This window comes from Cololabis saira, chromosome 13, assembly GCF_033807715.1.
Source record: "Cololabis saira isolate AMF1-May2022 chromosome 13, fColSai1.1, whole genome shotgun sequence".
Lineage (NCBI taxonomy): Eukaryota > Metazoa > Chordata > Actinopteri > Beloniformes > Belonidae > Cololabis > Cololabis saira.
The window spans coordinates 8,774,734-8,802,247 of record NC_084599.1 but is presented as its reverse complement, the minus strand read 5'-3'; the positions used below and the strand labels follow the sequence as shown (position 1 = coordinate 8,802,247).

The 27,514-nt window shown below is 39.5% G+C and overlaps 1 protein-coding gene across 2 annotated transcripts in view; it reads right to left on the bottom strand.

Moving 5' to 3' along the window:
• Positions 1-27,514, bottom strand: part of rab6ba (RAB6B, member RAS oncogene family a) — a 67,341-nt gene that overhangs the window by 6,968 nt on the left and 32,859 nt on the right. Inside the window, exons 3-7 of one of the 2 annotated variants that reach the window (XM_061737580.1) lie at positions 13,810-13,863; positions 13,078-13,204; positions 11,298-11,409; positions 5,311-5,404; positions 3,169-3,235 (exon numbers count right to left, since the gene is read on the bottom strand). In XM_061737580.1, the coding sequence (XP_061593564.1) occupies positions 3,169-3,235; positions 5,311-5,404; positions 11,298-11,409; positions 13,078-13,204; positions 13,810-13,863 (454 nt within the window). The remainder of the gene's footprint in view (positions 1-3,168; positions 3,236-5,310; positions 5,405-11,297; positions 11,410-13,077; positions 13,205-13,809; positions 13,864-27,514) is intronic. The other variant, XM_061737581.1, reaches the window with a different exon arrangement.

Genomic DNA, 27,514 nt, shown 5'->3' with positions numbered 1-27,514 from the left:
ATAAGGGTTCTGGAAAGTAGAGAGAACACTGTCTATGCCAAAGGAAACAAAACTAGCACTGGCAAGGCAAGGCAAGGCAAGGCAAGGCAAGGCAAGGCAAGGCAAGGCAAGGCAAGGCAAGGCAAGACAAGGCAAGGCAAGGCAAGGCAAGGCAAGGCAAGGCAAGGCAAGGCAAGGCAAGGCAAGGCAAGGCAAGGCAAGGCAAGGCAAGGCAAAGCAATTCCTCGCCAGCAGGGATTTGTCCCTCTGCTCTAAAATAATAATAATAAGCAGCGATGAACGGGCCCTCGCACTCATGGCCACCGCCCCCCATAAGCATATCAGAAATGACACCACCCACGACTTCCTATGTCAAACCATTCAAAAGTTATGGCAGAAAAAAGGAACTATGAAATATCGACCAATCAGAAGAAGAGGCGGGGCTAATTTGCACCAATTATGGTCAAGGACTCAAAACCACCAACTGGTTCGGGCTCTGAAGCGGCTGAAGAAATGGCATAAATTTTGCTAAAATGACACGATTAATTCAAAATGGCCGACTTCCTGTTCGGTTTCGGCCATGGCGCCAAGATACTTTCCTTCTAGTCGGACCTTCTCAAACGCCTGGTTCAGTACGCCTGCTGTTCTGCAGTGAGATCTATGATCTGTGTTTTGTTCATCTATTTATCGGCCCGTCTCTTTTCCTCTTTCCAGGGTGCTGCCGGAGCAGATCATCACGGTGTTCAGGAACATTTGATTGGAAAGCAATCTGACTCTTGTGTTTTCTGTTGCCAAAATGTTCTCAACTGACTAAGAAACATCCTCGTTACATCACGATGAAGGCTGCAAAAACTTCAAGTGAACCGCATTCAGCCGCTTCACCAGTGGCCCCGGTGCTTCCTCCAGAGACTGGGGAACATCTGACCAAACACATGCAATCAAAGGTGATTAAAAATGTTTTTTCATGTCTCTTGTGAGAAGTGAATGTGGTGTGATTTATTCTGCTTCCCAGACCTTAATCACACGGCTGACCCCAGCACTCGATCTGGGTCGAGCAGCCTCTCCACTCTCCCCGTCTGAGAGCTGCAGTCGTAGCAACACGCGCTGTCAGGCTTCAAACTGTCCTCGGAGAGGGAGGAGGACGCAGGGGCGTCCAGCTCTGCACATCCATCACGGAGCAGTAGTCTGTCCGTCTGTGCCCAATTTGAAAGCAACACTCAGCCAACAAATAACATTTGAAGAGTCTCACCTCCCTCAACCCCCCCGTTACAGTTCTTCTTCAATTTGTTGACTTTAATCTATGTCTGCTAATGCTTTTGAGTTCATGAACAATGCTTAGGATAAAGAAAACTAACTTCTTTCACAGGCATCAGCGTTTCCCGGGCGACGTCAGCCGAGTGAAATCAATACTCGCCAAAAGGCAATAAGTGCAGAGCTGTTCCAGTAGGTGAAGGTGTCGGATGAGGCATCGCCGCTATTGTCATCACCTGCCACTCATCACTACACCTCCACCTCACCGCTCGCTCCCGCTTTTATTACTCCTCATAACAACAGAGCCCAAGAACAGGAGCAGAGATAAACATAATGGACTGAAAGTAAGATATTCATTATGAGCAGGAAATAAGGCTGTCGGGAATGAGGGAATAAAAAAAATACAACCTGATTACAGCTGAATAGGATGTGAGGTGACCGACTTTAACGTTTATGTATTCAGTCACCAAAGGCTGAACTAATAATTGATGAGGAGGCTGAAATCAGAGCTAAGCACCTTCCTTTGTTTCAACCCCAGTCAGCATCTGATTTGAATGGAAGTTACAGCGTGTAAATGCGGCTGTGATCCTCAGGACGCTGCGAGACAGCCCTGCACCGGAGGAGTTATGACGCTGCTGCATGCACTTGGTACAGGCAGTTTTATAACTCACCCGTTACCATAGAGATGGCACCCTGCTCTGTGTGGCGAGGAGGATACCAAGGGCAGAAATGATGTTGATTCAAATAAATAAAAGCACACACCGCTTGTTCATTTGCTGGAAACATGATAATGTTATTAGGACTAGATGTCTGTAAATCCTGTGGATAGAGTTTAACCTAATGTTGCATTAAAGCTCTCGAAAGACCACAAACAACTCATTTATTCTTAGTTATGCCATGGCATTATATTTTTTGTTTACTCGTTTATCCTACAAGGAAACCCATACCAATTATTCCCAATGAGGACCAGAGGGGTCTGTCAACACCACGAGTCCTGACACCAAAACTGCAGAACTAAGTACAGAGAGCTTTAGAAACTCTCTAATATCTTTCCCTGAGTGACACTTTACCAATGTTTCCTTTTATGAGTTCAGGACTTTGTTTTATCCTGACATTGAGATCTATGACGAATATTTCAAAGCCTGAATGTCAACGCTTTGCAAGATTTATGAAACCATCAGTGTTTTGCTTTAAAGTCAGTGTTCTTGAGAAAAGTTGAATCTATGGGACTTAATTAAGAAGAGAGAGCTCTCTTTAGTTACCGACGAGAATGACATTCCAACCTGTCCAAGTGCTGCATTGATTTCCTATAATAATAGAAAATAATCGTCTTTTGTGTATATAGTTCCAGAGTGAGCGTGCTGCAGAAATTCACTTCCATGTGACAAAGATTAAAGAAAAAAGAAAACGAGTGTTGATTCTTTGCAGTCCACATGTCAAACTGTCTGTGATGGTCGAACATGACTGGAATGTAAAAGTACATTTCTAATTGTGGTCTAAAGCCGTTGCCGTTTCCGAAGCGTCTTTCTCAGACAGGTAATCAGGAATGAGTGACAAATCAGAGCTGCACCAGTTAGCACCTTGTGTCAATGTCAGAGCGGCAAAATCCTGCTCGTCACGGTCTCAGAGAACCAGCAAGTGGAGGTGAGCTGTTAATGTCTGTCACTCCTTTATCATATATGTTAAAGTTGCTAATGTAATTGATAAAGTTGTCAATGACATTAACACCTTACCTCCGTCAGCATAGGATGCTGAGTCATTCTTTATGCAGTGAGCTACTAGATCTCGGCTCCGTCACTCTTGGTTAGAGATTATTATTTCTCGGTTACAGATTCTGGGATTCGGTTCTCAGATTTTGGATTTTCTTTCTCAGATTCTGGGTTTTGAGTCACAATACATGAACAGACTTCATTAAAATGTCCGTCGGTCAAAGGATACTCCCTTCTTTGCTTGTTTCTTGCATACTTTCCATCCCTGGAAGAGCAGCTGCCACACGCCGAAACAGCTGAAAGAAAGAGAAAGAGATCATGATGATGTGGTGACTACATCAGCTGCCCACTCACTCAGGTTCAAAGATCCAGACCACAGGATGTTTCCAGTCACAGGAAAATTGGTATTTCACACAAACAACATGTCAAAGTGCACTTCAGAGATTTATTAGCTTTATTCATTTCTAAAATGATTTTTTAAAAACTTAAATCTTGTTAGTAATGGTTTTAGAATAGTAAAGCATCAATCTTAATTAGTAACAGAATTTATGCAATCAAATTACTGTTACCACAAAATTAAATAATTGAGTACAATGTTACTCTTATTGATTCTTGCAAAGAGTTTGAAAAACAATTCATGATATGCTACATCAGGTGTACGTCACGGTGGAAGGAGTCAGAAGTGCTCACATTCACCAGTTTCATATGTAACCATTATTAACCATAAGCATAAACAGGTTTCATGGGATTAACAGAGAGCTGCTGTGGTGAAACAAACACATCTATGATGTCGGTGGGGATATCCCACACATTCATTCGTTTTATAGACTTCCTAACCAAGAGATGCTCACTTTTACTACAGTTTTACTAGCAGCACAAAGATGACTTTTCCTTAAAGTTATCAAATATTCAATTGAAAAAAAACAACTATTATTTTAAGATGTGCAATAAGCTTAAAATGATCATACTGAAATTATAATGGTAATATTAATATAAATAAACTAAGTATGTAAAAACAAAATCACAAAAAATGAAGGTTAAAGATCCCAATGTTCAAGACTAGACTCATGAAGTAATAATGATCTTAGTCAGCATTTTTAAAATAGCTACTAATCCAACAAAAAAAAAAAGAAGATGCACAGAAATGAAGATCTCAGCCGTCCAGACAGCTGCACTACTTCCACATTCAGATCATGCCCTCTGTCTCATGTTATTTCTCTTTAATTGAAGGAGCGCGTTCCCCGAGCAGGGAATCTGCTGCCACAACCTCGGGATGTGAAATGATGACACAGCCAAACAAAGGCGACGCTGCAGCCTTTGGCGGCAGGACTGTGACTTCTGTTTTTGGTTTCACAGCACGATGTTCAACTGGGATTCAGTTTGCTCGGGTCCATGGTCCTGAAATAAAGCGAAGAATGGCCTCCTCTGTCTGTGCCGCTGCAAGATGTGCGAGGCGCCCGCCAACAACGCCATTCACAGACAGACACAATACAGCCTGCCTCCATCTTAACTCCACAGACAGCGGCTGATCTGGACAACAATCATCTGTTCAGAAACAGATGGACTTTGTTGAACCGTGCCGTCTTTCTTGTCGTATCTGGAACCATCAAAGGTTAGAGTGACAACCTTAACGAGAGCGGATCTGCAAAATGCAGATATGCAGCAGGACCGGCAGCGAAGGAGAGAAGCTGGCCCGTGCTTGATGTGCTGTTTAGGAAAATCAGAATGTAAATGTGGCTAAATGTGGCTGCTCTGAAAGGCCACGCTCCTAGTTAGTGGGGGTAAACACTCTGGGAGAGAAGGTAGATAATTGCTTACTATCATTTCCAAAAACCAGTTAAACTTGGCACCGATATTTGCTGGTTTTGTGCAGCTACAGAAATTGCTGGAAGATGTTGAAACAACACCACTCAGGTGTCCAGGGATGTTGTTTCACACTTGAGCATGTGGGAAGCGCAGCAGCAAATGAGAATGCAGGTCACACCCGTAAAAAAACAACACAATTAAAGGTTTACAAGGAACAAAGCTTTTTCCTGCAAGTTACAGCTTTGCAGACGATGAGCAGAGTATGCTTTACCGCATTATTACGTGGGTTGCTGCTTCAGGACAACTGTGATTTGTTTAAGGAAATAAAAACAAAAGAATGTGTTTTCCTTCTTTCCCAGAATGCTTTGCTGGCACAGCCGGCCCATTCTCACTGCTGACCGAGCACAGTGTGTGGTTCACTGAATGCACACAATATACTTGTAACTAGGATCGATTTAATGTTACTAGTCACGTTAATCAGGTTGATGATTGTCAATCAAACCCTAAGTGTATTTCTGCATCTGCACCTGCCACTCGTGGGGAGAACGGCACCAAAGCCACTCACCTGTTTCACATTGTAACCCGTCTTGGCGCTGGTCTCGATGAACATGACGTTCAGCTCCTTTGCCCTCTGTTCACCCTCCTCGATGGTGATTTGTCTGTAAACAGAGAGTCATTTTCATCCAGATACTTCACAACATGGACGCTTAGCGGAGGTAAATCATCCAAATCTTCACAAACAGATGCTAAACAAAGATCAATACTGAACCCTCTTGGCTGCAACAGAAGCTCCTGTTAGTTTAAGCTTGTGAGGATACAGAAGGCTTAAAGGTTGAACTGGTTCACAAACAATAATCACTCCATCATGGGAGCAATTAATAATTACCCATTTAAATGGTATTTGAACTATTCATCCTGACACACACCTGAAACACCCAACTGTGTCACACTAATCTCACGATACGGTACGATACACGATATTGAGGTCACGATAACGATACGATACGATATTATAGCAGTATTTTTTTAACAACCTTGAATGAGGAACATATGACTGGAAAAAATTGTCTTTTATTTGAAATACACAAAATACAAAACAATGCTGTGTGTTTGCCCTATTGTTGCAGTTTGTAATGCTTTATAACTGTTTAAGGTTTAAAGAGAAAGCCAGGCCAACCATTTTCCACAAACTAAAAGTAAATGTCAGGTTTGCATTATGATCTTCAGTTTCATACAAGTACAAATATTTTGCCACAAACTGAATAGTTTCTCTCATGTATGATTTGACTTTTTTCTTTTCCAGAAATTTAACTAAAATTAAATAAATAAATAAATAAAAGTAAATAAATACATACAATTTTACATCATAAAAAAGATTGATTCATGCTCACCTTATAAGTGTAAGAGGAGATTTATTTTTGATAAGAAGGTTATTTTTTTATTTTATTACTGTAGTGATTAGTCTGTTTTAGATTGGGCGGAGTGATACAGCACTAGGTGCTGTGTTGATGTTCTAAAATCCTACACTGTTGAGCGGACATTAAAGTACACTGGAACTCAGCAGAAGTTGTCCCGTGTTTATCCTACTCACCACCCCAAAAAGGTTTAATTTAATAAGGTAAGGCTTAGAAAAGGCAAAACGGTCCTAGTTTCTTCTGAGCGGAGTAAGATTTTGGTCCGCGGGTCGAGGCGTGTTCGGATGCGCGTTACTAGTCAACACAGTTGATTAATATTAATAACCCAATATCGCGATACAGTTTGTCACCTCCACGACACGTATTGTGATGTTTTTGTATCGCGAAATTTCGTGGCACAATATATTGTTACACCCCTAGTGTCACAATAAGACGGTATCGGGTGTTTTAGGACAAACAGAACGATCCCTGCAGTGCAGAGGACTCTGCAGGCTGAGCAGGTCTGTTAGGATGAGAGAACCAACTTTCTTGCAGACCGTGATGCAACCAACGCGTCTACCAGACACAGAAGGCCACAGAAGAGTTTTAACACAACCCAAGACACTGACATGCTTCCTGGCCTCAAACACAGCACAACTAGGGTTGAACCAACGCTCCTCTCCTCCTGCAGCCGCTCTTCTGCATCGCAGCACAGAACAAAGAGAAGGCTGCGCCTGTGTAAGAGCTTCTCTCTCAAGAGGCTTGTGCAGCACAAACACACTGGAGGTACATTTGCATAGCAGCCCCACCTGGCAGAGGTGCACCAAAGCTTCTCTGGGTATTTGCAGATATACGGGTTCCAGCAGAGACACATCCAGATTCTTGAGGCTCATTCATCATCAGACAAGAAGAATTCAAAGAAGCTGCAGGATCGATGTGCAGTTCTAGCACCATTCAAATATGCAAAAAAGGATCATTAAAGTAAAATAAGCGGCATCAGCTCTAGTGCATCCCACTAATGATCACATCAGGTCAACCGTATGGAAACATGCATATACTCAAAGCAATCATTCGTGTACTTACACCTTTTGATTTTTTAAATTGCTGTATTGAAATATTTACATTTTTGCTGAACTTACTGATTTGCTGTTAAATGCATTTCTGTCCATCCACAGCTTCCCGTAGTAATGTTTCTGCTGGCTACATTACCACTTTTCGGTTATTAGATGTTTGAATTTTCATTGTTCTGCTTGGCGCTTGTGAACATTTTCTCCACAGCTTTGTTTTATGGGTTTAATGAGATCCATGTTTGACCTCTAGGCTGTTTAACACACTGTTTAACACAGCTCTGTCCCGACCCATGTGTGTGGTCCCCTCCAGTCAGGTGGGAGACTTTGATTTCCACTCTCCTGAAGATGCCTCGGGTCCCTGGCGGCACCACTTCTGTCTTCCAAATGTTAGTCAGAGATCACTGGTGTTGCTCCAAATATTACAATGTTTTATTGCAAAGTCTAGGAGAATAATTCAGCATTAAAAGGGTGCTGTGCAGCTCCAGAGTGAGAACATCTTTGGTTCGGGCTGAATGAGGAAAACAATCTATAATAGGATGTGCTGATAAAACAGACGGTTCAAAAGTTGACTTTCTAAACCCGACACAACTGTTTATTCATTCAGATTCAGTTTTTATGAACAGTGTTGTTCTTCTGGGATGTTAATATATGCTTTATTTGGATGTTTTCTCTTTATTGTTTAGATACTGTTTGGCACATTCAAATCTGTATGTCAGGTGGTTTTTTTTCAAGATCTAGCTCTTTGAAACATATATTTGCATCAATGCATTATGATTAAATCACCGACATTTAGGGTAAGTAAAACTGTTACAAGTCAAGAGCACCCGTAGAGAATGTGCATGTACATCACACCGTGTCTCACGCTGAGAGGGGAGCGCCTTGTTTTAACACCGTCCTGTTACCGATGCTGCAACCATTGCTAACTTTTGTCTCGTTTGGGTAAATTGTTGGTCACAGCAGTCGAAATGCGGAAAAAGGGAAAGAGTAAAGACGATGACATTCATTGTGAGAAACTGAACTGCACTGCTCATGTAAGATCTGCTTATGAACAAGACCGTATTGTGCTAAAATCTCATCCCCTGGAAATCTCAGTTTCCCCTTATTAGAGTAAATGAATTATAATATCAACACACTCAGCAGATGGTTCATTTCATGGAGTCTAGGCGCGCCATCAACTTCCCTTTAATGACAGGCCTGTGCACATTTCCTCTAACTGTTGTACAGATATCGGTAATTTCAGCAAATATTACCTCTCTGTTATCCGAAAGCAGTCATATTATTGTCTTCTGACAATCATTAGGACATTTTCGCTCAGTGAACTCCCATGAGGTTTGGCAGTTTCTGAAAAACTCAAATCAGCTCATTCGTCCCAACAACCATGTCACATTCAGAGTTACAAAATCTCCTTTCCCACTCATTCTGGGGCTCAGTTTAAACTTCAGCAGGCCGTCTTGACCACGTCTACATTGGTTGATTAGATATATGCACCAACGACAACAGTGACTTAACTTGCTTGTCCATTTTATGTAGAAATAAAATACATTTGTGTATTGCAAAAATCATTTTGTTATTAAATATTACTAAATCATCTCAATTAGATAAAAACTATTAACATAAATGAAGTCTTATGATTGTAGCTCTAGAAAAAAAAAGCGCCCAAAATCAAGAATAAAGATGGAGCTAATGGAGTTCTTCTTTTATAATGGCCGTTTCAAACAATTAAATATGTCCTTCTTCTCAGGTATTCTTAAAAATAAAGTCTCAATGATTAATATGGATTTCCTTTGCAAGAAATTCAAAAATAAACGCAGAACTGAGTTTTCAAATGAACGATTGAGATTACGCTGCTTTAAATTGGAGCACCGAAGCGCTGCAGGGTAAAATTCCATTTTAATGTTGCTGCCCTGATTTAGACATAAACCTTTTTGCTTTTACAGTTTACACAGCAACAAGGACCATTTCCCTTTTGGAAGAAACAAATTGAGATAGGATGTTAAGGTTATCTTAATGTCATAAACAGTTTTGTATTTCTTTACTATGGAACATTTACTAGGTCTTTAATTTCCAGGCCGCATTAAGATCCGGCCAAATTGCAGTGAAGTTAAATTAACCCTAAAATCGAATGAAAAAGGTTGAAATATTTTCCAGCACTCTTTTGTTGGAGGTTCATTTTCCAGAACGATTGTACTGTCTCTCTGGGAAACTTAAAAATGCTTACTTTGCACAATTTATTTTGCTAATGTATTTGTGTGGGACCCATATGCATATTCAGTAGTAAATACCTTAATCCCACTGCAGCCTTAATCAAACATGTTAATTTGGCCTTTTGTGACAAGAGAAGTAAGCTTTTATTGACAGGTCCAATGAGAAAGTACCTAAAAACTGCCATCGGCAGCATTTTCTCCCTTTCCTGTGAGCTTTGACACCACGCAGCAGTGAGCTGTCATTGTGGGGAAAACCTGACATTCATGCATGCATTACAAGACAAACGCATTAATTAAATAGTTTCCTCATAAAAGAAATTAGAAAATGTGGAGGGATTCTGATTTATACTAAAAATAAGCCTCACAAAGGAAACCTCTATTTATGTAATCCACAATTTCATGACAAAGCCAAGTTATATTATTATTATTATTGGTTAAGGTAGAGTATTAAATTCAGTCAACTAACACATTTCAACCATCTTAATACTGGAGACCATTACTATGCTGGCTGTTTGCAGCTGTGGTCCACCACTTCAGCAGAAACTGCACATTATTATACTTTTGGATAAAAATGTAAATGTTAAGTCAACTAGTTTGTAGATTTGGAACAAGTCTCTATTTTCAATACATCTCAAAAGACCTTTTGGATGAAAACGGCTCACATAAAATAAGAATAATAAGAATTATATAGTAATTATATATATTATATAGTAATATATATAAATCAATTTACCCAATTATCTGTGATTGTACATTACAACTTAAAAAGGAAATAACTAGATAGAAAAATAGAATAGAAATAGAAAAAGATGATTTTCACTTAATTTTCAATCGTACCAATTCCTTTGCAAATCTCAATACCATTAATACAAATTACCACGCGGACAAGTCATTTTATGGTTCATCTTTTTTCCACTAATGCACATATTTGTTTTGCTGTTTTCTAAGTAGTCCCTTTTCAATTCCATTTCCTTTTCTTGTTGCAGCTTTACTAAATATCCAATCTTTTCAACTTCATCTTCTCTTCATGGATATACAAATTATACTCTAAACATCCATATACATAAAATATCACTAAATTAATAAAACAATAGAAATGTAAACACCTTAATGTACTGTTTCCCCACTATTGCAGTCTACATGGCACCTTGTGTTGCTACTATTACAGCTGACTGTGGAAATTCAACCTCAGGATCATTTGCCAACAGCCATGTAAATCAGGCAAAATAAAATGTCTTTCTACCCTTTAAATCAGTGCGTTTCACTCTGGTACACCCAGTTGGCATGGCCAGCAAGGCTAAAGCTGACACTAAAAATAACGATGAGACTAAATTCAGCACAGCCCGGTAAAAAGTTAAATATTTTCATCCTCCAGTCAATTCAGTGTATTGTTGCAGTTATTTGATCATATTCCCTAACGCAGAATCTGGCGTTCCTTGCACCGAGTGTCTGGAAGGGATTGAATGTCAGAGAGGTAACTCTGAATCAGTCAGGTCCTCGTTTTCACCTCAGTGAACAACATTTAAATAACAGCTATTTTATGAATCTGGGCTCACTTGGAATCTTAATTGCATCGTTCAGATTAATGACTGAGTCACATGATGCTTTCGGTTGTGTGTTTGAATTATTCTCCTGTTGCAGGATCAATGACCTGAAGCTTCATAACGTGGACTGCATGTTTCACTCCAGGACTCCTTACTCGAGGACTGAGATTTCTTTGTTTCTCCATACATACCAACATAGCCTCAACATATAATCAGACCCTTAGCAGTGGTGATGTGTTTGTCTTTATAAGCTTCATTTAAATATTATTATTACTTCTTTTAATCTGTAAACATAGAAAGATGCTGCCGTTAGGTGGCAGGTTCAGTAGAGACTACATACCTCTTGTCTGCCAAGTCTGTTTTATTGCCAACGAGCATGATGATGACATCACTTCCCCTCTCTGTTCTCACGTCATCAATCCATTTTGACGTCTGTTGGAATGAATTGACATCTGGAAAAGAAAGAAACAGCAACAAGTGAAGCAACAACAATTATATCAGAATAGAAATGATATTGTTTGTACAACTGAAGTAACGTACATTACAATAAGCCTTTTATGCTGCCTTTAATGCAACCATTTATTCTAGTAATAATGTTGTGTATGGTTGTTGCTGTTGTAGCTCAGGAAACATGAAATCTATTCATATCAAAGTAAACAGTGTGAAAGACAAGCTTTTAATCATCTTCTCCTCTCACATCAAAATTAATGAGAACAAAGACTACATACATACATTGTTAACGGTTAATAGAGGATACTGTGAAGTGAGCAGACCACTTAACAGGAAGTCAATGCACAAGCCTGTATGTTCCTTGCTTTGTTGCATGTTAAATACTTAATAATCTCTTTGACCTTGCTTCCTCCATTAACTATGCAGGCTTGCTGGCATCCACACTGAGAACCACGGCTCATTCCTGGGCTGGGAATGTGATGGGACAAGTCTGCACTTTGTCAAGGTGAACACAGCACAGACAAGCCCATGCTTTTTTTTACTGGGCTTAATATTCAAATTCCTTGGACGAGGAATGCTATGTTTTTTTTTCTTGTTTAAAGTGTCGATTAGCAGCAAGGCAAACATGTTTTCTTTGCAAAAAAAAAACATTGCTCACAGGACCAACTCAAGAAGCTTTCTGAGATTTCCACTTTTAAAATCTTCTAAGTACAACTGGAGAATAAAACATTAATCCTTGTAGCACCCTATAATGTAATAATTTCCTGAAAATGTAATAACGCCTGAAAATGTAATAAGATTTGTATTTAACTCAATCTAAAATGTAATAAAATCCAATAATGTAATAACTTCACCAATAATGTAATAAAATATCCTGACTGATATTGTAATAACATTTTTACAGATAATGTAATACCTTATTACATTAACGGGAATTTATTACATATTCAGGTGGGTCTTTTTTTTCTCTTCCAAAACTGATAATGTAATACTTGACAAATAATGTAATATATATGTTCATTTTCAGTCCAGAGTTCTACATTTTGTGTTTTAAGTATCTAAGAATATTATATACGCTGGATTCGAAACACCAGAATGACTATTGGGTTAAATTGCAGAGTTTGAGTACCATGTAATAAATTCCCAATAACGTAATAAGGTATTATGTAATAAGGTATTACGTTATTGGTAAAAAATGTTATTACAATATCCGTCAGGATATTTTATTACATTATTGGGGAAGTTATTACATTTTTCGGTTTTATTACATTTTCGATTGAGTTAAGTGCAAATTTTATTGCATTTTCAGGCGTTATTACATTTTCAGGAAATTATTACATTATAGGGAGTTACAATCCTCCTTTTTTTTTGTTTTAATACTAAAAATGTCATAGTATAGTGGTAACATTGCTGTTGAAAGTTCAAACCTGGTTGGTTGCAGCCTCACATTCACTAACCGAAGCGTTTACGAGTCAATGCGCTGAGGTTCAGTCAGGGCTTGACCGAGCCTCTGTAACTAGATCTAGCTGGTGTGTCTGAGATGAAAGCTGACGCCGTTTAAATAATCAAGATGAATATTAGCATGTCTAACAGTAAATCATTAGCCACTGATTCAATCACTAAAAAAACACTAAAGTGTGACATGCAAAAAAGTGACGAAGGGCACTGACTTGTAATGTCATAGACTACGACGGCCACGGTGGAGTCTCGTATATAACTGGGGATGAGGCTCCTGAAGCGCTCCTGTCCTGCTGTGTCCCAGAGCTGCAACCTCACCTGGGGTTCAGAGAGAGAGAGCTGAGGAAGGGAACATTATTCACACCGTCAGAGAGCCTGCAAACAGTGGGCTCCCTCCTCTCTCTCACACACACACACGCACACACACACAGACGCACACACACACAAACACACACACAAACTTGCACACACAGACAGAAACAATAACAGTTCAAGATTAACAGGCATTATTTATAAGAGCAAGCTCCTCATTTCCAAGGTTGCACAGCTCTCTAGCCACCGGGGGAGTTGTGGTGAGGCAGGTAGAGCAGCTACCTATCTGCCAATCATGAGGCTGCTGGTTCTTCAGCCTCTGCAGTGTGATCAGTGTTTGTTTATGCACATAACAGGGAAAAACAATGCATAGGATGAAGAAAACAAAGTGCTACATGTGATTAGTAAAATGTACTTTGAGGAGTCAACAATATTTGAAACAAACAACTTTATAAATAAGCCTGTTGACCATTTGTGATAACAACAACAACATGCTGTTTATCATCAGTCTTAACAGATGAACGTCATAAAAGATGAAAACTGTTATCACGAGGAAGAGCTGCTGCTGCAGCGACAACATGAGAGCAACACTGCACATCTCTGTCATGGTATGATGTAGCACGGGTCCTTACCGTTCGATCTTCCAAGTACATGGTTTTCGACAGGAAGTCAATCCCAATTGTGGCCTGGTTCAGAGAAAGAAGATATCCACGGATCAACATCACTGGGTCAGCTCTAAAGACCATGACAAACAACTGAATGATGCACATTTTGAATGCAAAAGCTGAAGAAACGGTGAAGCCATTCATCATCGGTCAGATATTTGGTCGACAGATTGTCTGAATTGTTCTGCAAATATTCAACTCAAATTACTACAACAACTATATTGTTATGTAATTATGTATTTTTCGAGATGCGGTTTTTATGCAAAAAACATTTTCTGACTTCTTATATATTTTTCTTCATCTAAGGTTTTAACACACTGTAAGTGAAGGGGTACTTGCATACTAGGAATGGGCGATATTTTACCATTCACGATATACCGTCAAAAAAATTCCCAACGGTAAGAATTTGTCATCTCGCGGTAAAAACGATAAATTCCCGTTGATGACGTTTTTGTGTAAAGATGATTTATGGTTCTGTGTTAAATCAACGCAGAAGGATGAAAGGAAAGAAAGAAAGAAAGAAAGAAAGAAAGAAAGAAAGAAAGAAAGAAAGAAAGAAAGAAAGAAAGAAAGAAAGAAAGGAGCCAGAAACAAAGAAAGAAACAAAGAAATGAGACAGAAACAAAGAAAGAAAGAAACAAAGAAATGAGACAGAAACAAAGAAAGAAAGAAAGAAAGAAATGAGCCAGAAAGAAAGAAAGAAAGAAAGAAAGAAAGAAAGAAAGAAAGAAAGAAAGAAAGAAAGAAAGAAAGAAATGAGCCTGAAAGAAAGAAATGAGCCAGAAACAAAGAAAGAAAGAAAGAAAGAAAGAAATGAGCCTGAAAGAAAGAAAGAAAGAAAGAAAGAAAGAAAGAAAGAAAGAAAGAAAGAAAGAAAGAAAGAAAGAAAGAAAGAAATGAGCCTGAAAGAAAGAAATGAGCCAGAAACAAAGAAAGAAAGAAAGAAAGAAAGAAATGAGCCTGAAAGAAAAAAAAGAAAGAAAGAAATGAGCCTGAAAGAAAGAAAGAAATGAGCCAGAAAGAAAGAAAGAAAGAAAGGAGCCAGAAACAAAGAAAGAAAGAAAGAAAGAAAGAAAGAAAGAAAGAAAGAAATGAGCCTGAAAGAAAGAAAGAAAGAAAGAAAGAAAGAAAGAAAGAAAGAAAGAAATGAGCCTGAAAGAAAAAAAAGAAAGAAAGAAATGAGCCTGAAAGAAAGAAAGAAAGAAAGAAAGAAAGAAAGAAAGAAAGAAATGAGCCAGAAAGAAAGAAAGAAAGAAAGAAAGAAAGAAAGAAAGAAATGAGCCTGAAAGAAAAAAAAAGAAAGAAAGAAATGAGCCTGAAAGAAAGAAAGAAATGAGCCAGAAAGAAAGAAAGAAAGAAAGAAAGAAATGAGCCAGAAAGAAAGAAAGAAAGAAAGAAAGAAAGAAAGAAAGAAAGAAAGAAAGAAAGAAAGAAAGAAAGAAAGAAAGAAAGAAAGAAAGAAAGAAAGAAAGAAAGAAAGAAAGAAAGAAAATAGGATAAAATCCCGTTGATGACGTTTTTGTGTAACAAACATCTGAGAGCGAGATAGATTTATAGTTAAAAAGATGGAGTTGAATTGGTATTTTTTTTTGCGTCATTTTTATCGTTATCAGGATAAATGCCAGAAATTATCGTGATACATTTTTTAGTCCATACCGCCCACCCCTATTGCATACTATTAGTTATTACAAAGCAAAAAAATGACTCCTTTATTGTGTGGTAAGGCAGGCTGCAGACTGTTCCTCCTCTGTAAGTAAATGTTTACTTTCTGCATCCAAGCTCACATATCATCAGTTCAGACAAATCCACACTGAGAAATCAATGTTAATCAACAGATCTGTGCCTGTTTGTTTCACCGGATTGGTAAAGTCTGAGCTGATTTAGAGAAATGTTGAAAAAGAAACTCATTACAGACATGGCTTCTTTTTGCAATAAACAATCCAGCAGCCTCCATGATGACACTTCTGACAGAACCCTCTTAAGCAGAATGCAGCATGTGGTACGTGGGTGGCAGAGCTCCGGGGAATGAGAAATGTTCAATGACAGCTAGTTAAGGCAGAGATGCTTGGTGGAGTGAACCTGGGCGTATGCTGCCTGGGTGTTAATGTGGGGAGATGAGGGTGCAGGACTGACCCAGGATTACACAGCTGTGCCCAGCTGTGTTTAAAGCGTGTGTGCAAACAGCTGGAGTCAGTGCTGCAGATAGGCAACAGGATTGGTGCACGTACTTAGTAATCCTGTCTGGGAACCTGTTTGCTCAAGAGTTTATTCCCTTTCAGAGATTCCTATTAAAATCCATCCTAACACTTTTTTAAATTATTTTATTTAATTGACACCCAAAGTAGAAAACCTTTAGCACACCGGATATGCAGAAAGGTGCGTCGGAGGAGGAAAGCTGCAGCCAATTTAAAAAGAAGACTCCCGCACACCTTCTTCTCACCAGACTAGTGTCTTATTGGGCCAACGTTTCCGTCATAGACCTTTCTCAAGGCATCAAAACCTTGATGATGCCTTGAGAAAGGTCTATGTCCGAAACGTTGGCCCAATAAAACACTAGTCTGGTGAGGAGAAGGTGTGCGGGAGTCATCTTATTTAATTGACAGAGAATTTGTATTCATCAGTGATGAAGCATGCGACATGAGAGCTGTGTTCCTCTCTGTTTGTCTTTTCAACAAAGTGCCCAGTTCTGACCGAGCCGAGCATCAGCAGCTCGATCACACACTTGTTTCCGTGGCGATGCCAACTACCACACAGGACTAACTCAAAGAGTCTGGCACGGACACAGGATGTCATTTATGCGTCTCCTTTAGACGCAGCGCCGGGATGAAACCAAACATCTTCTAAGGATTCAAACTACGTACTTGATACAAATGTTCCGGACCCAAAATGAAAATAATTTTTTAGCTTTACCCGCTCAAATTACAAACAAGTAACACAAACTTCTAAAATAAACCCCTTATTCGTTGTGGAAGAATAATAAACATTTTTAATAACTTCACAACTTCTGGTCATCAGAATTAACTAAATACAGGAAACTGCTGGATGATACAAGTTGCAGCGATTGTGTTAAACCATCTGACACACAAACACAAAAAATACATACTGTACTAGCCTGAATGACAAGGAAACACAGGAAAATTGCTGTTGGAGAATGGCAGAGGAGCTCTAGGTACTTCTTGGTTCCAGTTTTAAATTTAGAGTCCCACACAGACGACTGTGCAGAACACATTAGATCAGGAGAAATCATTAACACCTCCATTAAAATTTCAAGAAGTGCATATTGTTAGAAGACAGGCCATGCATCTCTGACCTTTCGCACCCAATTAAAGCAGATCCGAGTGGGCTCCACAAAATGAGTGGACTTTCAGGAGACACTTTTACGGTACATTTACCACGGCAACATCAATACTGAAAGAAACATCATTAAGTTGCGGCAAAGGACCAAGCTGAATACAATACTAATCTTTACATTCCCATGACTAAACTGTACCACCACTTCCTCTCTTTACAGGTGTTATTTCCAGAACAAGCAAAACAGATTTTAACATGGTTCCTTTCCAAATAATATTTCATGTTTTTTTCCCCACAGCCCATTAAATAAATGCAAAAATTTAATCTTTTAATGAAAAAACTAATCTCCACAGCTTTGTTCAGTGCTGGAGAGAAGTCAGATTTTTTCTTCATTATCATGATACTGCTGGGGAATAGAAATACTCCAGTTAAGGGGTCCATGTTTGAAAGAAACATAAAAAATGAATCCCTCATTGTTTACGACCCAACACACACGTAAAACCACCAACAAATCTGTAGAAATGTATGTAAACAGCAGCAGATGTTGACACAGCTCATGCCCACCTCCTGGCTTCACTGTTCTGTCTCTGTTGCTCCAACACTTCACCAAGGAGAAATATTTCACACTTCAATGGTTTTACTAAGCCTCATCTGTATCTGAAGCTTGATCTCAGTGGAAATGCAAAAGACCCTTGAGCCACAGGGAAGATAGCGGCATTCGCTCAAACTCTGCACTTGATATGAGCCTGTTAAAACACATACGCTGATTCATCTGAAGTTGAGTGCCGGTGCAGTAGTTTGTGATGTTAATCTGCTCAGCTTTATAAAACCGCTCTACTTTACCAGGTTTACTCATCATGACACAAACGTATGATGGATATAATTCAACTCCACTTAGGATTTAAACAGTGCTTTAACTTCAATTAAGATTGTTCTACGGTTGCAGGAGAGGCAAATACGATGCTGAGTTTTGGGACAGATTACCTCTCAGCTACTTTCTCAGTTCACCGTTTAGTCTAAAAAGCATCAGAAAGAGAACGTTGACGAGGATATCCTCAAAGCTACTTTATGAAGACAGTTGATGTTATTAGTTGGATTAATTATTCAACAATCAGATTTACAGTGGCAGTCAAGTGGCAGCTTCTGTCATTTAAAACAGATATGAAGGAATGTGGGTTTTAGCTCAGAGGGTCAACGTGTGAGTGCAGAGGTTAAGTTGGTTACTCTTGTTCGGCCTCTTGGTCGGCCACTCATTTTTTTTTCCTTTGCTTCTCCGGTCTTTAAAGCAGCACTATGTAACTTTTCCACCTTAATCTAATATTTCCAGAGTCATTGTGATGGAACATCAACTTCCAACAGGTTTAATGAACCTCTGTCATGGTCTGAGGGGTCTGTATCTCCTTCACTGGCACTGTGTAACTTTGAGGAGCATGGTAGGAACCCTGCCACACTAAAAAACTACACATCTTTACGGCTTTGACTGCTTTACGGCATACAGTACGTCACTTCCCCCTCCTTCCGATTCACAGTCGAGACGAAAATGGGCGGGGATTGTAGCGCAGAGGCTGAGCTCAGCAGAAGCTGGTGTTGAGCTAAACGCGGAGCTGGTATCATGGCCGAAGCAGCGAAAAAAAACTAACAAAATAAAAGTTTTAACGGAGAAGGCAAAAAAAAGAAAGCGGGAGAGTAACAAGTTAAATGCCCGGACAAGAATAAACATTGGCCCGGCGTTCACTCGCTGGCGTGAGCTGAAAGACGAGGAGAGATGTCCGACCGATGGGGATTTATGGGGATAAAACAAGAGACAGAATTATTATGATACAAATGTAAATGTAGAGTTTATATGTTCAATAAGAATCAAAATTAGAATGTTTTCACATTCGTCTTGGATTTTGGTAATTCTAAAATTACAATATCAACAACAGACACAGAATAATAATAGTGATCATAAAATTGTGTAATTGGCAATGAGGAAGCTTTATAAAATAATAATACAATTGAATAGAATTACAGCAGGAGTTTTCCGGCAGTACGCGCTGGTGCTCATGGGAAATGTAGTGTTCTTTCTGGTAAAGCACTACCGCTTTTGTCCAAAGGAGGCGCCAAACTCAACAAAAGCTGAAAGTTACATTGTGCTGCTTTAATCCGTTGGGTCTCTGAACCGTCTCCTCCATGTGGCCACCACTGTAGTGCTGTGACCGCACGTCATCGTTTACTCGTTTCTGACATACACAGGATGTACTTGGCAAATAAATGTAAAGTGTCTACTAAAATCAAGGTTTTTCATTGTATTTCATTAATCAAATATCCTTTAAAATAAATTGAAAGTCGTATGTTAAAATAAAAATGCTGCAGTTTATCTTAAAATCAGTTAAAAAAGCAGTTTTAGAGCTGCAGCTGACAGTAAAATCATACTGAACAAGTTTTGAAACCAGACTCTTAAAAAACATAATTGAATAGCTAAATTCTTTATTAAATTTACCAGATTAGATGAGTCTATACCTTCTACTCAAACCCTCTTCCTATTTGACTGTTCCCTGTATGCGGGACCCCCGTTTCCATCTCTCCCGTCTACCACAGTTTCCTCCGTTACACCAACCAAGTGCATGTCCTCTTTCAGCCACATCCCAAAATAGTCTCTTTGGTCTTCCTCTTTTTCTGTACCTAGCAGCTCCTTCCCCAGAATCCTTCTGCCAATGCTTTCACTTTCTTTCCTATTTGGAGTTATTCCACTCAAAACGCGAACTTCATTTTGCGTTGTGCGTGAAATTCTTCCCCATTCTCAAGTTTATTCATTTTCAAGTAAAGAGCGACTGAAATCCACAAAAGGTTCATGGTTTAATTTCACACATTAGCCATTTTATCCCATATGACTTTGTGCCTAAGGGGTTTTATTCACTTGCTCCCGTAAACAGCAGAACTTGGGCAGAGGAGATGCAAAGCAGTCCCAGGCTGGTGGCCGGGCCTGACTGACAGCTCCACCACGGCTGACAGAAGCGTTTATCCTCCAGAGCTTTGTGAGCCCTTTAGCATGTGCTGCCAGGCATTGAGGACGCCCGCCTCCGTCTCCGTCGGCTGGACGGCTGCTTGATGGGCGACCGCTGCTTTAGATGCAGCTAATGTGGCTCACCTCATTCGCATCTCAGTACTGACACAGCTGCCGCCATGCTCCGTTTCATTTTTCTGATAGCCTGGGGTCACTAAATATATTGCTGCTCTTCCTTCAGAATTGGATCTACTAAAATGTACAAGCTTAGGAAGAAGAAAATAGTCAAACAAAAAACTAAGGGACAGTTCTGTATGTGCGCCTGGAGACCATGACTCCATAAATCTCTCATCAGGGTCTCCTGCCGGCTTCATATAAATTTTTTACACTCACTGGGCAAATCTATCCTCCCCACAGAGCGAGCAGTGTATACACTCACACAGAGCTCAAGCACACTGCATTTTAATTAATACTTAAAGGTCTCAGGAGGTGAGCCAGGAAAAGACTGCAAATTCATTTAAAGCCCTACCTGTCAGTGAGGTAAACGGGAAAAGGGGGCGGCATGAAAACAAGCAGCCGATCGTGCAAACACACCAGAACTGAGAAGAAACGGAGCCTCAGATTTAACCTGCTGCAATAAAGCATCCCAAAAAACCCATTATCCAAAATATCCAGAAGCTGCATATTTTTTAGGCTTTTAAGAGGTAGGTTTTAACTAACTGTTTTGAACAAAAAAATTAAATATTCATCTGGTTATCGTGTCCCTCTCATGTTGCTGTCATTACAGTGTTGCAGGGAGGAGAACAGGGCTGCGTGATGGCCAAAAAATAATAAATATATGATATAATCAATTAAATTGGATAGTTTAACTTGTGCTACACGAATGACATAAATGTTTTTAGTTTAACTTAAGCTTTTTACACATAACTGATTAATATGTGACTGAAAAAGGTTGTTCATAAAGAATCAGGTGAAGTTCACTAAAATTAAATTAAAGCTAAAATTCTACACTTTGAAATTCTACCTTACTGTTATCGTGACTGTTTTATTTCAAATCCATGAGGCATAGAAAAGCTAAAATCATCACACCTCTGTCATTGTCCAAATACATAAGTGGATAGCTGCATGTCCTTCAAAAGTGAATCAATATAATCTTGTAATAGCGGTGTAGCGTGCAGCCCTGGACGAGGAGCCATCAGACGATTTACGAGGACTTGAATCAGACGTCATCTGTGCAGCATCGGTCTGATTAACATGCTGCATGTCCTTTCCCTGGTCTGTCACAACGCATTACTTTGAGGCCCATGAAGATGCCATCTACTTTGGTTTCTCTTGACCATACTTAGTAGATGATTGGTGGATACAAGATTTTAAGATAAGCACATTCAAATTGGACATTACAGCAGTGCTCTATAAGTAACACAGACCTTAAACTAGCAAACTCAATAAAAGCATACAAGATATGATTCAAAGCAAAGGTAATGGACACATATATAGGAGCACAATATGCAAACAAAGAAGAATGTACACATGCATGAGATGAAATGACAACCTAAATTGGTTTTGTCGGTTTCCTTAGCATCTTTTCATTTTGTTTTCAGAGCTATCATTATTATTGTTATCATTATTATTACTATTACTATTATTACAGTTATTTAAGCTGTTATTATTATTATTGTTATCATCATCGTCATCATCATCATCATCATTATCATTATTATTATTACAGTATTACTATTATTATTATTATTATTTTGTGTAGCCTCATGATACTTCATTTGTTCTTTTTGTATATTCTATTCTGTTAAAAGGTGGGCAAGATAAGCTTTATGCTTCAAGCCCAGACCTTTTCAGTCAAAATAATCCCAATGTTGACCAGGGAAAAACCTGTGTTATCTTGTTTGTTGATTTTTATGTTTGTGATTGACAGAAATAAATATTAACTAACTAACTAACTAAAAAGACTGCAGGAAACAGCAGATACCCATGTATTTAAGGGGGTGTTACTCTGAATATGCTACAGGACACGACCCTGCTCTCACCTTTAATCACCAGCTTGTGGTGGTGGAAGGCTGTGGGTCACTGAGCCCTGAGTGATGCTGCCAAGGTGAGGAGGGAGTCCGGAGACTCAAGTGTTCGGCTTCAGTGTTTTGATTATCAACTGGCTCTTGGGGCACAGAATGTCACCTCTCTGGTGGAGAAGGAACACGGGCTTGTCCTCGAGGTTGAGAGGTACTGATTAGATATAGACGGGTTCAGCTAAACACACAGCGTGGGTTCTGGAGGCAATCTCCTCCGGATGAGCTGGATCTTCTTCAACTCTGAGGATGCCTGGGGCGAGGGGCCGGGGTTGTATTGCTGAGCCTGTCCAATTGTGTTTTCCATCGTAGATGAGATGGTAGCTTCCCTGTGCCTCATCTATGACTCATTATGAAAGTTATTAATTTCAGAAGATATGATCCAGAAGAAAGTCAGCACCTGGATTTATCTTATGCCGGGCAGACACTGTGCGATTGTCGGCTCGTTTTGAACCGATTTTCCAGTGATGCGACTATTTTTTGGATCGGGACGGATTTCGACCCAATCGTTGGTCGTGCCTCGTGCAGTATACGTGGGGTAAAGACGAGAGATTAACAGCTCACAACGAGAGATTAACACCTCACGACGAGCTCCCGATCACGAATCTTGTGCTCGCAAGAAAATCAAGCGTGTTTGAAATCCTGGTCGCTCCTCATGAAGGAATCGCACAGTTGAAGCAGCTACGACCCGATTGGACTCATCCTTTCACAGAGAGCATGCGCAATCTCTGATGTGACATCAAAAACTATTATTTGTAGTTTAAAGTGTTGCAAATTCACATAGAAATCCTGTTTTAATATCAGAAAAAAAGACAGCATTTCCCACGTCTGCCCAGCCAATTCCTTGTCCAATCGCGACGTTGTCTAATCTTTTTTCATTTATCGCCACACAGAATGGCACAAATAGCTAAAGGCTGATTTATGGTTCTGCGTTACACCAGTTCACCAACATACGGTGCGCGTGCGTGTCTCCCACTTCGGGGTTCCTCCTCTTCCACTTCTTTTTGAAGTTGCAGTTCCAGTAACAGAAGTCCAACGTGAGGATTATGATCGTATAGTGTGAGCAGACGGAGCATCAGAGCATCGGGTCGTACAGTGTGAGAACATAAATCGTGGGCTGTGAACTTTTGAACTCAGCGATCTAGTCGTGCAGTTTGAGATGGGGCTGAATCAAACCATTTAAAATATCGCACAGTGTATGCCCAGCTTTAGAAAATCAGCAAGAGCTTTCAGATGTGAGTACTACAGTGATCGACAAGTCTGCTGGCAACAGTTCAACTTCATCTATCAGTTAGGATAATCAAAAAAAGAGCTAAATTAACAGGCTAGGCTGCAGAAAAACTGGACTTTGGAGCAGCAAAAACAGGGAGTGATGGGTGAATCAGAGTAAGAGGAACACTGGATAAGGTGAAGCACCCATTATGCTCCGTGTCAGCTGTTTAAGCCATCGCCATGATATGCGTTTACCTCATTTGGTCATGTCCAGATTAAGAACATTATGTGGCTATAAAAATAATGTCAACTTAATATACTGAAAGACCAGGCTTTTGCATCAAGATACTTTTCTTTCTTGATGCCACAGGCATACTCCAGGATGACAACTAAATTAAATTGTAAAAGATTGGCTCTGGGAGCAAGCACACAATTTATACTCATGGACTGAGTCCAGACCTTAAGATCACTTAGTCTGGGATGTGCTGAGAAAGACTTTACACAGCAGAAGTCCTCCATCATCAATACTGAAATCATGTAATGGGGAATACATTCGTCACAATAGCTAGAGTTATCCGACAAAATATTTCAGCGTACCTCGTTTTTTCATTTATTCATGTTATTTTAATCCACCCAGTCCACAAAGAGGGGCCTTAGTTTGGTAAATCTCTCTACTTAGTCACCATCATCGAGCACGAGCTCTACAACAACACAAATCTCCCTGTGCCATGTTCGGTTTAGTAACTAGCTAACGTCACCTTTTCATATCTTTCGCATATTAAGATCAGGGTTAGATATAAATCTAAATATAAAAGAGGGATTTTCCTGCTGCATGGGTGTCTATCTGCTCTGGTTGAGTTGTCTCAGTCTAAGTGTCACATCTGGATCACAGACAAGCAACTACCGTTGCATCACTGTGGCTGACACGCTCCTAAAACACACGACAGCAAGTATTCAGTCAGGAATTCATAACTACTTTATCTTTTGCTCTTTAATGAAATTTTTTTTTCCCTCGTGTTTAAAAAAAAAAGAAAAAGAAATGCTTAGGTGGCTTTCAGGAACTGAGGCAGATGGAATACAGATCTCTATGCTTTGCCATCGATCAAACACAATATGTATATATTTAAAGCAATTATCAAAGATTATATCTACACTATATAAGTCCATGCAATGAAATACAACGCTACAGAATCATCCAATTTTATACAGTTCTTTACTTTTGAAAACAACATTTAGCTCTTTTATTTTTTTTTCTTTTATTATTTTCTTAAATATCCACTTTGTTTTAAATCCTTTTCTTTCAGAAACAGCAGACATTTAATAAGATGCTCAGAACAATCATCTGTCTTGTGATGGATGTGCTTAATGTTTTCAGAAGTGATATCTTATTACAAATTTAAGCAGGTTGTAGAAACAAGCCATAGCTTAGTGAAAGTATCTAAGTTACTGTATATTAGTTATTCACTTAAAAATGCATCATTTTATTTTTGCTGCCAGTCTTAAAAGGTCCACAGTCTCAACACTTTATAGTAAAGAATACCTTCTTTGTGAACAGCTTTCATAAGCTTCAAATGAAATGGACAAACTAATATAAATCCAGATATGAGGATTATTTTCAAGAGCCAATCCCTTGTATTCACTGAAAATCCCTGGGACACGACCAGAGTCGCTTTGTCAAGCTGGTGCTGCCTTTAGTTGCTGCAGGTTTGTACGTCCTCCCATCTTTAGTGTTTGAAACGCATGCTCACCTGAGGTTGGTGTGTAAAAACACTCTCACCTGAGACATAAAGCAAACAATTAAAATTTTTTAGGAGCTTTCGTTGCCCAAAAAGAAATCCATTGACTATATATTTTGGGTCCACTGATCTACTCAGCAGTGTTTTATCCCTTTTGCAGTTTTTACCTGCGTGTGAGAAGACAGAGAGCTCTGCATGCAATGTTGTTCCTGGTATCATCAATCCCCTCATCAATAATCATCCAGTTCAGGTGACACAATGGCATTGCAATTGTAACAGATGTGGTTATGTTTGTTTTTTTTTTGTTTTTTTTATTGAATATTTTTATCCCTGATTTTTTTCCGTTTTTATCCCCCAGTGCTCCTACCTAAGTCATTCCTGGGCATTGCTCCCCCCTACCAACCCCGGGAGTTCCTGCACTGAGCTCAGGTCTCCTCCTTTACTTGAGGAGTCAGCAGCAGCTACTTTTCACCAGACAGGGTGGGGTTTCTCCGGCCGGACGTAGCCCGTGGAAGTGTATAGCCCAGGACTGTGTGCATGTTTTTGTGAGGGTAGCTCACATTGCTACCCAAGGGAACACGGGGAGAACATGCAAACTCCACACAGATTCCCTTCCTCCAACCCCACCCAGGGTGTGGTGCTGAAGTCCTGGGGGAACTTGCACTCAGCACCCACAGCGTCCCTTAACCTAATGTGGTTATGTTTTGAACCAAGAAACCTTCCTTTCCTGCTTCATGCGCTTATTTTTCAATGATTCTGTTACAAGTTAAACTAGTTTAAATCCCTTCATAAGGCTGATCTCTTTTTATAAACATGTTTCCCCTTTGGGGATTAATAAGTGTTACTGAATTTAACAGAACTGAATTGAGCTGAATGTTTATTTAATTAATTTAAAACTAACATGGCAAACACAGAAATGGATATTGGACAATAAATGCATCGTGGCCGCTGACAGGTGGCAGGTGAGGTGATATGAATAAGCCTGAGTAAATTAGATGTGCCTCACTAAATAAACAAAAGCTCAAATACTATGCATCATTTTTGTACTGTTCTGTACCCTTTGTCCTTGATGCCCCCCCCTCCCCTCCCCCCCAACACACATTTAAAGCACAGACAGATGGATGCGCTCACTCACAGAGTCAAATCTTCATATTTTTATTTGCAGATTTGCATTTTCCTCAGCAATCCGACACCACTTTCCTGCCATACTGAGCTGCCATCCCTCTGCCCAGGGATGAGATGCCCGTGTGATATTTAATATTGGCTCAGGGGTCATGTTCTGTACCTAGAGACAATATAAATTGTAATAGATGCTAAATAAATAAAACTAAATTGAATTGTGACGTTTGTGAAAGCCTATTAGTGTATCTATTGAAACTTTCGATGCGGACGTGACGCTGAATGGAAACATAACCCGTAACTGCAACCGTGCGCGCTTTGACCATCCAAAATTTTTTGTTTTTAGTACCCTTGAACTGTGACTTTAATATTGAATCAGACTACAAGTGTGAGCCCTTCATCAGAGCATGGATAATCTGCATTTTTGAGGATTGAATTTAAGAGGTCCAACTCTCACGCTTCTATTGATAAGTATGGATTAACATTGGAAAACGAGTGAAGATCTCAAGCGTCCCTCTGTAATCTTTGCTTCACCTTTTACTGAGGTTGTGAACCGGTGGTGTAGTACTACAGCTTCACAGCAACAAAGAAAATCAATAAAGATAATGGGTGCATGTACTACTAGCAGCGTTTCCTGCTCTTTAGTGTGCTGAATAGATGTGTCTACAGATATGAAGCCATTCCTCAACAAATACTGCATGTACTGTTGAATATTACTGTAATTTGAATACAGTCAAGTTGTTCAGTATTTCTTAGATAATCTTCTTATGGTTTTCTGCACATTACAGACTCATAATACTGACTCTTCTTATGCACATTTACTGTGTGTGAGAGAGGGTGGAATTGCTTTGTCACATTTATTTTCAATTAATATTTTATTACCGTGCAAGTTGAGACTTTGTGCTTTTAAAGCAATATATCTGCAGGTTTTATTCAAGGGTGCGTCACATGCATGCAGCCAAAAGGTGAAATGTGTAATGTGTGTGGGTGCGGGTGTAAAGTAAGGATGTTTTTGACAACATGGAGGTTAAAACAAGATGACTTTGAACTTCACATCAAGAGCTCTGTGCCTCCACTGGCGTTCACTATTTTTAACCTTTTTTCTCCAAAAAGCAGCCTAATCTCTTTTTAACCTAAAAACAAGAGTATTGCGTATGTAGCTGCTGCATTTCTGGAGGTGACTTCAAGTGGAGTTTACGTGTTGGATTCACTGATTCGTGATCGGTCATGTGCTTCAGATTCAAAGCGAA